At 40.9% G+C, this 15,156-nt stretch overlaps 1 protein-coding gene across 1 annotated transcript in view; it reads left to right on the top strand.

The window, feature by feature from the left end:
- GAD2 (glutamate decarboxylase 2 (pancreatic islets and brain, 65kDa)) overlaps positions 1-15,156 on the top strand; it is a gene marked incomplete at its 5' end in the record, with an annotated part of 37,082 nt that overhangs the window by 18,730 nt on the left and 3,196 nt on the right. The window contains 7 exons of the mRNA XM_009873956.1: positions 755-834; positions 4,368-4,422; positions 5,863-5,979; positions 7,098-7,162; positions 10,988-11,066; positions 12,760-12,909; positions 14,682-14,789. Of these exons, the coding sequence (XP_009872258.1) occupies positions 755-834; positions 4,368-4,422; positions 5,863-5,979; positions 7,098-7,162; positions 10,988-11,066; positions 12,760-12,909; positions 14,682-14,789 (654 nt within the window). The remainder of the gene's footprint in view (positions 1-754; positions 835-4,367; positions 4,423-5,862; positions 5,980-7,097; positions 7,163-10,987; positions 11,067-12,759; positions 12,910-14,681; positions 14,790-15,156) is intronic.

Here is a 15,156-nt window from a genome sequence, read left to right as displayed (position 1 = left end):
ATTGTTATGGCTGAGTTTGAGCTGATACAAAATCAGATTCTTGGTGGCATAATGTGATACAAAACTATTTCATTATCATAATTACTAGGATTTAGATTAGAATTATAAACCAACACTTGCTCAGAAGTTAAGTCCTATGAGCTAGAGAAAATGAGGCTGACTTGCACTCCAGTATGTAACATCCACATTTTATTCTCTACATACAGATTAACTAAGTCTTACTAATAGCCTAGTTCTGATTTTTAACTGTGGTAGCTGTATTTGTAAATTGGATTTATTGCTAGCTTTCACTGGCATGAGATCACAATTAGGCTTCCTGTCTTAATTTCTCTCAGTATATTATTTGACCAGAAGTTACATAGCAGAAGCACATCACTTTGAACACCACAAACTAAATTAATTCTCTAGGGGAGAAATTTTTGTTCCAGTAAATCAAATTCATAGATGAATCTGTAAAAACAATAGAAGCTGCAGGTATGCATCAAGGACAGAATTTGGGTCCATCATCAGCCACAGTTGTGTATTTAGTATTCCAGGAGTAAATCCAGATTGGAGTGATTGCTGTTTCTCTAATTGACTGTAGTGGCCTGATATAAAGCCTCAAATTACAGTGATCAGTTTCCAAAAAAGGCTGTGAATAGAATTACTGCCTCTGTGGGACTACTTCCTGAAGGGCTTGCAAGAGTCTAATGTTTATATTAAATTAGATAACAAATAATAATAAAAATAATAAATAATAAATCTATTTTTTCAGAGTCACTTTTCTGTGAAGAAAGGAGCTGCAGCCTTGGGTATTGGTACAGATAGCGTGATTTTGATCAGATGTGATGAAAGGTAAGTAAAGACACCAAATACAGCTCTTTCTGTTTGTATGTAGAAAAGGATCATCACGTGCTGAGCTCAGAGAGAGGATGTAGTCAGCAGTTGGTATAATTTGTTGCAGCATTATCATCTTCAGCAGCCTTATGCTGACTTATCACACTTGAGGAACTGGCTCTGTCAGTAGCTTCTTTACAGGTGAGTTTTTATTGCTCATCAGAAATCTTGAAAGCTCCTTTCCTCAGGGATTTCTGGTACTTCTTTTTCTTTTGTCCTGAAGTGAAACAAAATATCGAACTAACAATCATTGTTTGTATGTTCTGCTAAGAAACCAGCAAGAAGCTTGTTTTGGTAAAAATGAAGCATTTGGAGACTCTCACGTTTTGATCCATTAAAAGGAGCTGAAATGGGCCTTTCATAGGAGTAAGACATTGAGGAGCATTTGCTACTGTTATTCCAATGCATCATGCCCCCACCATCTTTCTCAGCGGGACTGCCTTTCCAGCAGTGCCCTTGATGGGGACACTCTTGTCATGGGATGTGGAGAGAAGGGTCTTGGCAACATTGTGGGCAGCACAGGCCAAAGAGGAGGATGGCCTGTGGAAAGGAGTAGCAGGGCAGGCACCTAACCTATACGCCCTGTAGGCTCTGCAAAACCGGTGGTAGATAACTTCTTGTTTAACTCACTCAACAAAAAGAGTTTGATTCTCTGAAAAAAAAAACATTTTGAGAAGGCAAAGGTGTATTAACAGAATCAACGTGTTCTCATGAAGATTTTAATTTTTAGGTTTTTTGGGGGAAAAAAACCTTTATATGGGACAAAAATTAATAGAACAATCCTTACTGATTCTACTCAGAATCTTTTCAATAGAAAACACTCTTATTATGTGTCCCAAATATCACTGTTACATTGTTACATTGAATTATTTATCACTCTGGCATAAATGGAAGGTTTTACTGCTATCAAAATACTCTGATCCTGCATTAAAAACCAGGACCAACTAAGCAATTTACAGTGCTAATCACAGTGCCTGTGTGTTGACTTATGGACCTAATCTCTCTTTATTAACAAAAAACTGAGCACACCTTGAAGAGCAATTAATGACAACATCAACAAAAGCAGCACACATCAAAATAAACCTCTGATTGTTTCTATACGCTGATGACAGACGTGGATCAATGAAGCCCTGTCTTTCTTTTATTCTTGTGCAAATTCAGCATGATGATTTGCTGTGAAGACCACAATGCTTACCCTGGCCACTGTGAAGTAAAACAGCAGGATTACTGTGCGTCTCACCAAATTCCAGCAGGTGTTGCAGGGGAAAAGCAGGTTGTTAGCACAGATATGGGCTGATGCAGTAGAGATGACCCGCTGTGGAGATGTAGACTTGTGGGAGGTCAAAGCAGCACCATGAGATCTTTTTTATGTTTACAGCATGGCGTGGCATACTGCCTGGTGGCTCTTCCCCATCCTGACACACATCCACCAAGTTTGGGACTATGGGACTGTCATGGGACTGTGTAAATGTGTGGTGAATTTTAAGCCAGGAAAACATGTGGAAAGTCATGTTCTTGCTTATAACCCAAACTGGACAACCGTGCATTTCTGCTCCCTCTCTTACTACCATGCAGACTTACTGGTAGCAGTAGTGTATTAGCTGCAGGTTTGGGGTCAAAACACTTCAGTCTGGTATGGCAGCAGTGAAGACTGTGGTAATACAAGAAAACTTTGACACTAACGCTCCTTTTATCCTCAGTGTCCTTTTGCTGCTGAGTCCCTTCAGCCTCACCCCGTACCCCTCCTGCCTGTGATGCTTCCTAGCACATCCCATCCAACCCCCTACCACAGTATCTGGGGGAGGTTTGTCTTAGGATAAGCCCGTTATTTTGCGGTGCATTTTAAGTGTTGCAAGTCATCTCAGGTGAAAACACTTGAAAATGCTGTGCGAGTAAACAGTGCTGTTGGATAGTTTGCCAGGTTTGAAGCCGGAGGGGGATTGGGATTGTGTGCTCCAGCATGCGTCTGGACTATACTCAAAGCCAATCTACTGTTTGCTCCTTGGTAAAATTAGACATTGCACACTGCTGGCCATGAATTCTTGCACGTATTTTTTTGTGACCAGGGTCTGGATAATGAGTTGTCTTGGTAAAAAAATTTGGGCAATGACGGGATCTGCCCAGCTGTGTGTGTGTTCCTATGGACAAACTCAATAAATCAGAAACTGTTAGATCAACATCTGAACTATGCTTGGAGGAGGAATTCATTGCCTTCCTTTTGCATGTTTTTGAAATTTTTTTCTATTCCTCTAATGAACCCAGAAATAGCTTTTGAAGATAAGACAACTACTGCTTTTCTCTGAAAATGGGTATAAACCGATATCTACAGAAATAATTAAATGTGAGCTGCATAAGGATGTAAACTTAAAAAACCTAGCAGTATGTTTTTACAATAAATTAATAATTGGGGTTTTTTTATTTACATCCATCCAAGTGTCATGAAAACAGGGGTTTCTGTGCAAAATCGAAAATAAAACTACGAGTTTTGTTAGTTCCCCTGAAACTACTGGTTTGAGTTTTAGTAAAGATTGTGGGTTTTTTACGGCAACAGGAAATCAGTACTTGGTGAAAGAAAAAATCTGAAAATGTCTTTAAAAATATCAGTCTAAATGGGTAACATTCAAAGCCAGTGAAGACTTATTCCTGTAATGTAGGGAGCTGTCATGTTTCTGTTCCTATTATGTGTACTGTCTTTTCCTAGATAGTCTTTCCTGTGGCTAAAGCAAAGAAAGCCTTAACCGCAGTATTCATTATCAACGCTATTTTATCTTGCACCTAATTAATTTACAGGATTTCATAAATTAGCCTTCAAGCCTTGTACCACTGAGTCTGAATCTCAGGTAAATGGTTCACACTGAAGCTGTTGCAAATACTTTATACCATCAATGCAAAGAGCCTCACAATGCATTTAATGAGTTTGGACTAGTAGGTTCTTCTCCAATCCTGCTTCCAACAAATGTGAACATGTAATGCACCAAACCATGGAGTAGTCGCCCTGAAACAAGTTCATCTCTGGAATGGAAACATGGAGAGGGCTGCTTATACCGCAGCTGTGTCACACTGTGCAAGGCCATGCAGCTCAGCTGGCATTTTCAGTGCCTGCTGAAAATGAACCCTTGCTGGGACTTGGCACCCAGCAAGCTTCTGGGGACCCTGGGCTGAGCCACTCCCTGGGACCCTGGAGCATATTCCCAGGGCTGTAAAGTTAAATAAAACCAAGAGGCTCCGTGGAACAGCATCAGTCTTTACTAGGAGTGGCCACAAGATAATTTCTTGCAGTTATCATCACCATATTGATGCAAACTGGTTGACAAAATTGTTAAGGTAAAAACTCATACTAATGGACAGAGTCTTTCTGTTCTCTTCAGTGCTGGGTAAGTCTTGGGAAAAATGTCACTTTGTTCCTTGCTTGGGTTTCCAATTAAGTGAAGAAGTAACAGCAAGAGTTGATTTCAGGATCAAATTTCTGACATAACTCTCTCTTGCTCCAGAGGGAAAATGATCCCATCAGACCTTGAAAGAAGAATTCTTGAAGCCAAACAAAAAGTAAGTTTACTAGCTTGGCAGATTCAAAAAAATGAAAAAAAAGCTGCAAAATGATACATCTGGCTGTTCCGCTTTCCCTGGTAAAACAACATGGGCTTGCCCATTCACTTTTGATTTATTTCTTGAAAAGGTAGCCTGGCAATTAGTGAGGCAAGAGTTGCTGAGAAAATAGGTTTAGAGCTTCTTTATAACCTGTATGAGCCTTTTTGTATACGTTGTTCTGCGTAACATCCTCCTTTTTAATATTATCAGCCTATAATGCAGTTTCTCAGCTGAGTATTGATAAAACCAGTAATCATTTGGGGAATTTGTATTTTCATGCATTGAAAGTATTCCTCATAGACTCATTAAATCAGTGGAAGATAAACTAAAATCCACACATTTCTAAAAATGCATGACTTTTGTATGTGTTCATTAACAGAACCTAAAGTTAAAACATTAAAGTACACCATGAACTCAGCCCTCTGCTTTCAACATTTATGTAAGTAGTCAGTAGACACGCAATGAGCTTTGAATGCTCAAAGCTCATTAGTAACATCAGTCTTCATTAAAAACTCACTTTTTCTATGAAAAACAACACAGTAGATAAAAAATAAGGCAAAATAAAAACAGTGCTACTCAAACCTACTGCCCACTGCAGAAGGAAGTTCAGACATTTTTGGTAGTTTAAACCCCAGTTCCACAAAAAACATAGCCACTGTTCACCTTTGTTGCTCTGAGTACCACCAATGAAATCAACAGAACGGATGAAATCAACAGAATGAATTTAAAATGAAACACTGGTGTAAAAATACAGCAGACCCAAGGCCTCACAGTGCAAACGCCGTGTGACGGACAGCGAGTGCTTTTCTTTGAGGCACAACACAGCAATTAGCAGAGGGAATCCATGAGGTGGTCCCTGCCCTCCTTGGAGATCACAATCTTTTCCTCAGAAGAGCTGTTTCCCAGCTCTGCACAAAGGATGGAGCTCTGTGATGCCCCAGGAGATGACCCCAGACAAGATGGTCCCAAGAACAAGGGACCACCACTCCACCTCACAGGACTGGGCCACCATGCTGTCAGACGCTCGCTGGAATAATTCTAATGCAGCCCAAGGCACGGTCCACCAGAGAGATTTCTTGCCCTGTGGTGCCTGGGTGATGTTTCTTTTGTGAAACATCAGGAAGAGAAGACCCTTTTCGTTTCCGTGGAGCAGAATTGTTCTTCTGAGCCCTTACCTGTCTCAACGCATCCTAATAAATGGAGGATGCTGGTTTGGAAGTTTGCTGCCACCTTAAGGTAGAAACTATAATATCACCAGCGTCTATATAAACCAGTGTGAGGTAGCAGGGGTGGCCTCTAGGAGACACTTGAGGGCTCACTGTGGAGGTAGCATGGGAGGTGCTGGGGCTGAGGAGACTGCGCACTGACCTTGCCAAATGCTTCTATGCTTTCTTGCAGGGTTTTGTTCCTTTTCTGGTGAGTGCCACAGCTGGGACAACGGTGTATGGGGCATTTGATCCTCTCATAGCTATTGCAGACATCTGTAAGAAGTACAAAATCTGGATGCACGTGGATGTAAGTATCATCTTACATTGGGGGCTGGAATGCAAGGTGTATTAGCATTAATTTATTCTTTTTGGACAGTGTCATCTTGTTACCAGACCTGTTGTATTTGCTCCCTGTAATTAAGTCTTAACATCCAAGCTCTGACTTCCCACTTCTCTGAAAGGCTCTGCTCAGGGGGGCATTTTAGGAGCTGTGACTCTGTGGTACTTTTAGCAACTGGGACACATAAGATGACCTAGTTTGAGTGCTTTTGGCCTTCAGCTTTATCTCTGAATGCCATTAATACAAGAAATACATAAGAACCGTACTGAGCACTGGCTCAGCTTCTGGAGCAGCTGCAAAATAAATACATAAGGAAAAGGCTACGTTTGTCTGGAGTAAAGTACCTCAAATTGCTGAAAAGTTTAATGCAAATGCTAGAGAAATTTATCAGATTGACTACTTAGCTTTATCTGGGCTCTTGCCAATAAATCTTTCTGAAGGATCATCTTTAAGGCCTAGAATGGCATTTGTGTCGTTTTTGCAAATCCTTTCTCCAAAAACGCTTCATAGTTGAATTTCCGTAGGGCTAGGTATATTACTTTTCAATTACTGTGTCAGCCAAAATAAGTCCAATTCAAAGGAGGGATTCATAGTTGCCTTAAACTGCTTTTCAGTCAGATGAAACACATTCTTGTCCCACATACCTGTGAGTGAAAGCAAATGAGTAGGAGGCAGGAGTAGTGGTCTGAAATATGATGAAAACTCAACCAGAGCAGCTGAAATCCCAGTCTGTTTTGTTGCTTAGCCACTAAAAGAGAAAAGGCAGTTTACCCAGGAGCAGCCCTGCAAGTCATTAATTTCAGCATGGGGCAGCCCAGTGTGTCAGTGTCAGAGGAGGTGGTGAGGGAAGGGTTAGAAGACGATAAGGGTGAGCACTCAGATTATGGGCTATAAACTGCTGCTTTCCAAGCTGCTGAAAGAAAATCGTTAGCATGGTTAATGCCTAAGGCCCCATCTGCCTGGTCATTTTGAAACGTGCCACATCAGCAAGAAAAAAGAAAAGGGCCCCACACTGATGTGAATGTGCAGATGTCATCAGAGAAAAAAGTGGAGTTCTCATTAAGATAATATGTCTTTCCTTCTAGGGAGCATGGGGTGGCGGGCTCCTGATGTCAAGAAAACACAAATGGAAGTTAAATGGCGTTGAAAGGTATGATATATTAATATTCATTAAACACATCTATTAAACGCAGTGTAACACATTTATGATTACCATAGCAATGTCTATAAATAAAAATAAAATTAAATGTTATCTCCAAGATACAGTAACAATTCTGTGATTCTGTGAAATGATGTAAACTATCCTTCCAGTTGAAGTGTCATTGCTAAGTGCGTTTGTCCAGTGGTAGAGTAAGTGTGGCACTTGGTTTTGTAGTAAAAACAGCAGACATTTCTTGTTTGCTTCTCTGTTGCTTCCAGCATGTATCTGTGGTCCAGAACAGTTCCTGCACTATTCTCTGATTCAGTGTCCAGCATGAATTAGCAATTGCATTTATCTAAGAAATTAATCTTGGATGTCTTTTATGCTTGAGTACAAAAGGTAGATGCACCTGTAGTTATCCTGGCAGTCACTGACCACTGCTCTGTCACTTCTGGAGAGAATACCTCCCTACCAACTGACATCTTCCCAGTAAAGCTGTGCCTGAATGTGTACACAGTTGAAGCATGAGGTCATGAACATTACAGATACGTACAGCTGAACATAAGGGATGCCAGTCCAATTCAGAGTCTGGAAGGACTGAGCTTAAACTTAAAAACAGCTGTTTATTCAGAAACTTCCAATTAAGCTGTGGGACTCATTGCTGTAGGATATTAAGACTTGCATTCAAAGAAAGACAAACAAAAACCATTCGGGACTTCTGTGAGCTGCATATGAATGGCAGCTCAGAGAGCTCTGAGAGAAAATTGGTATATATTTACCCTGTCTTGTATTCTTCCCAGGACCTATTTAGGCCACTTGCTAGAGACAGAGACAGTATCCTGGATGGAATCACTCACATCTGAGTATTTCCTGAAGCACATGCTGTTTGAGAGGAAATCATTACTCACTTCTGTCTTTTTTTATCTCTAAATCAGATTGCTGTTACTTGCCAATTAAAATTACAAACAACTTCCTCATCCTTAGGAAGCTTAGGAGTATACCTTGATGATTTAGTTCCCCTTTCCTACATCTCACATGCCAAATCTGGAAAGCAGCCAATGGTTCTATGACTTTGATTTAGTTTAGACTGCCTTCAGCCCTCCAAAAAGAGTTTGCCTCCCAAATTGCTGTCCAAATCCTGCTGGAATGAGAAGTTCAGGTTGAATCTATATTGGAGAATTTTCCAAATAATATGCTTTAGATTCAAGACTCCACCAGATTTTATCTAGTGCTTTGATAAGCACTATCTCTGTTTGGCAATTAATTAATGAAATTTGTCATTTCCAGTGCTGTTCCTCTGCTTGATGGGCACAGCGGCTCATTTCAGTTTGTCCAGATCTCAAATGTGGGTACCTTTAGAGCAGGCTGACTAGACCCAACTTTTCTGGACATGGCTGTTTCATGGTAAATACTGAAGAACAACACAGTAATTACAGGTCTGTATACAAGAGAACTGGAGCTGGTAGTCATGTTTGATAGGGAAGAAAGGTACAAAGAGGGAATATTAAATGGAGCACTTTGTACTCCTGAGTACTTACATGTCCTTCTGGTAACAGGCAGTCCAGCAAAAATAAGTCCTGTCAAAGGCAGGAGTTGGAGGATCATCCTTACCATGCCCTCTGGACCCCACATGGCAGATGCAAGCATTTCCGTGGGTCTCTGGAGCAGATAGGTCTGACCACCATCAGGAGTTTCAGTCTGGTGTCCTTCTCCCAGAGGCTCAGCCAGGGAGTGACAGCTACATGAAAGAAAAAGCATGTTTGCAGCTGAGTGAGAGCTCCCTTTGCAGTGTCTGGGCATCCCTTTCAGGGCTGCGGCTGGTCAGTGAATGCACCTTAGTCTGGTTTTAATGATGAGTGAACAGGAAATTCTGCCAGTCTTGAATCTATCCTGTCATCTGTTTGAAATCCTTGAAGGAAAAATTTTCCTCTTTTTTTTCTATCTGTGACCCACAGCCAAAAACATCACATAGGTGCTTGGTGCTTAGTTATTTGGTCAAACAGGAGATGCTTTAAAAAACATGGGGATCCATGTAGCTTTTTTACTTCACTGTTTGACTCAGTCGGCAACTTCTTCAAGCACATACTGGTGACTGAAGCCCAGAATAACTGATAGCAAATGAAAAATGGTGCATTTTTATTTTACATAATTAATTTTTTTTCTGTGTGCAATTGTGATGTAATTGGAGAAATAAATTACCTCAGGGGCAATTAAATGTTTTAGGCAGATAATTAACATCTGGCTGTTGCCAGTAAATAATCCTTTGGCTTGAGAAAACACATAACGCCTAGAGGTCTCTTACACCTAGAAGTCTCTTAAAGAATTTCTGACCGATTCTGCATAGGCACAGATAAAAGCTAAAAAGTATCATATCAGGGGAAATATATAGACCTGAATGTATGTTTAGAATCATTGGCTTTGGTGTTGTAATCAGATGTCTGAGTCTGAGCTGATTAAAAGCTGCCAAATACTCAAAAAGCCAAGCCAAGTGGCCAGATGTTGCCTGTGGAACACCGTTCCCTACAGATTTTGCATCAGGCACTTGTACAGTTCCATTTAGATAGCGAACAAGAAGGCACAGAAGCGGTACTCAATATCCATGTGAATTTTGAAGTTGCTTGCTTTGAATGAGTGGAGGCAATTTGGCAGGAAATGATAATGACACAAATAAACCTATAGTGTTATCCGCAGGTCCTACAAAGGAGAATACTGCCAGATTCTAACATGCCCACCTCTGTAACATGCCCACCTCTGTTCACATAAATGTTGCCTGCAAGTGTGTTCTGGGTCCCTCACGTTTTCACATGCTCCAGTTGGCACTCATACCAACTTACACCATCAAAACTCAAATCACTGTACTGCATGAAATCCTATACACCACGCATCCTTGACAGCCTGCCAAGTAGGATACAAATGTATACATCTATCAGCTAATCATCATATGTAATTAAAATAGTAATTCAAAAATAGCCAGTGAAGCGTAACACAAAATAATAAACACATGGACAATCTTCCATTCAGCTCTTGCCACAGTCCCAAATGCCTCTTCTCTAGGCTGTTTTGTGACAGCACTGCTTGCACCCTATTTGCACCCTGTTTGTTCACATTATCTAGGCTGACAGCTGGTTTTGCAATGAATGTCTCCTGAAGGGAGGCAGATCACTCTTTTGTGGAAGGGTGGATCAGTTCCATATCTATTACTGTGATAATTCTGGACCCAGTCCTTCATTTGTGTGAATTACCATAGCCATGCTAAAATTAAGGAACTATGAAAAATTACCATGAGCAGAGTAATGCAAAAAATTACTTTGGGCCAGGTTTTCTGAGATACTCAGAAACTTAGAGGCGCTTAGAAATACTTAAAGAAATTTAAAAATATGCCTGTGTGAGCTACTTACTAAAATCTTGCTAAAACTGGAATCAGTGGGAGGGAATTTGCTAGTTTGCCAGCCTCCTATCTGCATCTTTAATCATCTGTGCAACTTCAGAAAGTTCATCAGTCAAGCGAGTGTTTTTAGGAAGTTTGCCCTATATTTAGAAAGTATAGATGACTCCCAAGAAAGCTTAATACTGATAAAGTTCAGTGGACAGAGCAGTTATCCTGTGGTAAGTTGCCAGGATTGTTATCCAAAAACCACCTAGCGTAGATTAGGTCCCTTATGAAGACATTGCTTTCCTAATATCTGCCATGATTATTTTCAGCTTTGCTTGCTCAGGAAAGGAAAAAGATCTGCATTGCTACGTGTTCATTATTATTCTAATTATTTCTAAATGTCTCCATGGTTTCACCACCATGGCATAATATCTGTGTTTCATGTGGTTTTGCTGTCCTAGGGCCAATTCAGTGACCTGGAACCCTCACAAGATGATGGGCGTCCCACTGCAGTGTTCAGCCCTGCTAGTAAGAGAGGAGGTATGTCCTGATATACTTGCCTCTCTGATCCCTTCTGACATTTTGCTTCTGAAAATCCTGGATGTTTTTTTCATGCCTGTGTCATAGCCAATACTAGCTAATGTGATGAGGATTATAAAAGAAACGGAGAAATACACCTCTAGTTACATGCTCAGGCTGTGAATGCAAAAGAAATTAACGCTGCTATCTAGCAGAAATGATAGATCCCATCAGTGGCAGTATTTTTGCAGAGTTTTGTGGCTTTCCATTCAAAGTGTTCATAGGTAAGTTCTGGGTGCACAGCTGTGCAACCCCGTGAGTTGCTGTGTAGCATAAAATGTAGCTGTAGGTGAACTCCAGTCCTCTTAGGTTGAACGGTATGATATAGTATACATGCAGCACAACTTTGGTCCAGAATCTAGGCACCACTGCATTTTCTAGAGTTCAATGACAGATATTACCCTCCAACTCTAATGCGTGTATTCATTTTGGGGCACATAGAAGTAAAAATGGAATACTGAGTTCACTTGGAATACAAAGTAATTTTCATTTAGTACTAGAATTTGAATTACCCTTCAAGCCTGTAATTTTCATAGTACCATCAGTTACTGGGACAGCTGCTATACAACCACCACTTGCTAGACCAGCTATCAAAAAGCTGGTTGCTGTTTTGCTAGCAGCTGTACAACAGATTGTATACAAAGTGATTACACTTAGAGAGAGTGAAGCTGGCTTTTATTTCCCCGCTGGGTCAGTTCCCTGGGACAAATCCTGCCTGGCTGAAGTTAGTACCATCCTTGACCTCTAATGAGAACAGATGGCTCAGATTAGGAGAAAGTCAGGGGTTTTTCCCTCTCGTTTTCCTATCTCAGTTTTGACTTATACAGGAAGATTAGACTTGATGATAAACAGCCAAGTTTTGATTCTTCTTGGACTGGAAATTGCAGTTTTAGGCAAAAGCCCTAAGGTATACCTTAAACTTGGTTGAGGAATTAACTAGAGCCAGAACATGACTCTCTGCATTTCACTTAAAAAGCTAAAAAGGAAGCCTCATGCTTGCATGAGCCAGGTTTCTTCACCTTGTTGACATCTGGCCCTGCCACAAAGCTGCCTCTCAGAATGGTATCTTGCTTTAGCTGGCTCTTTAAAGGCCATATCCTTTTCTGTCTGTTTAAAGCTTTCTATACTGTTTAAGCATCCAATACAATCTGCAACTGAGGGCTTTGCAGAAAGAGCTATGCCTACAAAGAAAGAAAACAAGGAAAATCAGAATTTTAGAGCCCAAAGCAATTAGAAAAGTGATGGGATAATATTTAGATTAGTCACCAAATTGGCTTGGTCTGACTCAACCAGAAAAGATGCGTTTCAAGCAAAGAAGGAAAAGGAACCAGAACAAAGAATAAAAAGCAAGATCCAAAACTGAACTTATGTGTAATGATGCTAGGAAGCATCGCTTTGTCCTACTTTAAAATAAAAATAAAAATGCCTTTTCTCTGGGCGTGGATTACGTGTTGCTGGATCTCAGGTGTCCTAGGAACTGAATGAGATATGAAAATCTTAGTCACTGAGCGCTAAGTCTGATCTTACTCTTTTTTTTGATCTTGAACATATATTCCATTGAATTTGTGTGTTTGTAGTTTCTCACCCAAGGTAACCCTCAAAGCAGTAGTCACATCTATGTCAACATCACTTTTTTGGTCTCTGTTTCCATAAGGGGTTGATGCAGAGCTGCAATCAAATGCATGCTTCCTACCTCTTCCAACAAGACAAGCACTACGACCTGTCTTATGACACAGGAGACAAGGCTTTGCAATGTGGACGGCATGTTGATGTCTTCAAGCTATGGTTGATGTGGAGGGCAAAGGTAGGACTGACTGCAGTGTGTTTGTCTGCATTAAAATAAAGCACACCAGATACATTTTTTTTCCCTGTAATCATCATTTTAGAAAATATCTGACCTGAATTTCCTATCTATAACATGAAAGAAAGAACATTTTTATTTTCTGGTTTTTTATACTTTAACAATTTAGCTTCAAAGCAGCACTCGATTTTCAAACCTGAACTCCCTGGCTTTATATAGCATTTGCTTTGTGTAACTCTAGGAATCTAACAGCATAAATCATATACCTAGGAATGTTGTTACGAACATTTCTGGAAATAAAAAGATGTTTTAATGACATTCAGAAATTAAACGTGGCATCTCAAGACTGGAATACCTAGTTTCATTGCATGCAGTTGATTGGAAGTCATCTTTTGAAGGAGTAGAGGAAAACTGATCAAAATCCGTTCTCTGGGAAATCTGAAAACACCAGCTCTAATGATTAACTCATCATAAGTTCTTCCATGTATTCTTCCAATCCATTATGTCACGTTGCTTCAAGTTAGTTCAGTGCAGATGACATCACTGTTTTCATTTCCAGAAGGCCTTAAAGGTCCTCATGTTCTTCATTAAAACTCTGAAAACAATTCTGAGACAGACATCAGATGTAGCTGGAGGTGTGGGAGACTGTTAAGGAGGACGCGAGTTTCTGTGGTCGCAATAGCTGTTGCGTTAACTGGGGTCTCCCGAGTGGCAGGCAGTTTTAGCCACAACTCTGGCTTTTACTCCAAACCTTTCTCCCGGGGGCTGTGCTAGTTCTACCCTGTTTTGAAATCTCAATACACAGAGGGATAATGACGTGAGCTTTTAAGTCAGTTCAGCACTGCCAGAACAGATTTAGCAGGGACATGCATCCATTACTCAGAGACATTTCTTCTTCTAAACTCCATTTTTGCAATATGCCGGGTACTGCTTTTTCTCCTCTGACTCCCCACTTGTAATATTAATGTTACAAAATAGGTTGTGTGTTTCTTAAACAGTTTATCTACTCCAGCTCTATATTCCACTTCCACGCTCATAAAGCTGGATTCTTTGTTTGTGGCATCACAGCTGGTGATTGCAGGAACAATTATGATGTCACAAGAGAGAGGATTATGACTTCTGCCAGAGAAGAAAAAGCAGGATTTGCTGCAGCTCTTAAAAACACAGCTTCTGTGTTTATATGGTGTCTCTCAGAAACAAAGAGAGAGAAAAATACTGCAGAGGCAGAGGAGTATCTAAACAAAATGTGTGTTTTCACAGGCATCAGGCCAGGCTCTAAGTGTGTATCTGCCCATTCTGTATTTAGCTAAAAAAAAAATTGTTCTTGGAAAAGCCCCCAGCACATCTCCCCGGGAAGATTAAAATGCCCTATTCTGAAAATAGCAGGAGACTCCCCATGTCTGGAACTTGACACTTTCTGGAGACCCTCCTCTGTGCCAGTCCAGGCTGTCCAAGACCATGCTCTCAGCCTTGCTGCAAAATCTCCTGAGGGCACCCTTCATCAGCAGTGATAGCAGCAGTGTGCTGAGAACGAAGCTAGTACCTGGTGCTTATTTTGCAAAGTGGCTGTAGGGGAGTCAGTGGCAAGAGCTAGAGAGAAAAGAGCTCTGCTTAGCAAAGTGTCCTTCATCTTGTAGAACTGGATCCTTAACCTGTCCCACAGAGAAATCTGAGAGGTGGCTTGTGCTGGTGCTTTGGCAAGTCCTGCATGGTCCTTTTGGTCTTTAAGCTCACAGAACATGTAGTCGCATAACTTTTGTTTTCTCTTTCTAAAGGGAACCACAGGATTTGAAGCACAAATTGATAAGTGCTTGGAACTTGCAGAGTACTTGTACAATAAAATAAAGAACAGAGAAGGGTATGAAATGGTGTTTGATGGAAAGGTATGTGTTTTAACTTCTTTTTCCCAGTTGGTCACCAGCACTTGCCCCTGTCACCTATCGGGATGCTACCAACAGGTCAAACCTGGCAGCATGTGACAGAAAGCAGTGTCCCTGTAACAAAACATGTTGTTGTGCTGATACCTCTCTTCCCCCTGGGGTCCGGGGACAAGGGAGATGAAGCACCTGTGCCTACATTTTCAGTTTGCTCAGTTTCACCCACTGCAACTAAACACTGGCACCTCAGGCTAACACAGCACACAGAGTTGGGAACCAGCTCTTAAGTAATAAACAGAAGTTGCGGTTCTGTAATACCACAGTCCGTGGGGGTTATAGTGTCCCACATGACTCTGAAAGGATGGTTGTGCAA

This window comes from Apaloderma vittatum, unplaced genomic scaffold, assembly GCF_000703405.1.
Source record: "Apaloderma vittatum isolate BGI_N311 unplaced genomic scaffold, ASM70340v1 scaffold19597, whole genome shotgun sequence".
NCBI classification, from domain to species: Eukaryota; Metazoa; Chordata; class Aves; order Trogoniformes; family Trogonidae; genus Apaloderma; species Apaloderma vittatum.
The sequence above is the reverse complement of the archived record's forward strand: the minus strand, read 5'-3'. Positions and strand labels throughout refer to the sequence as shown.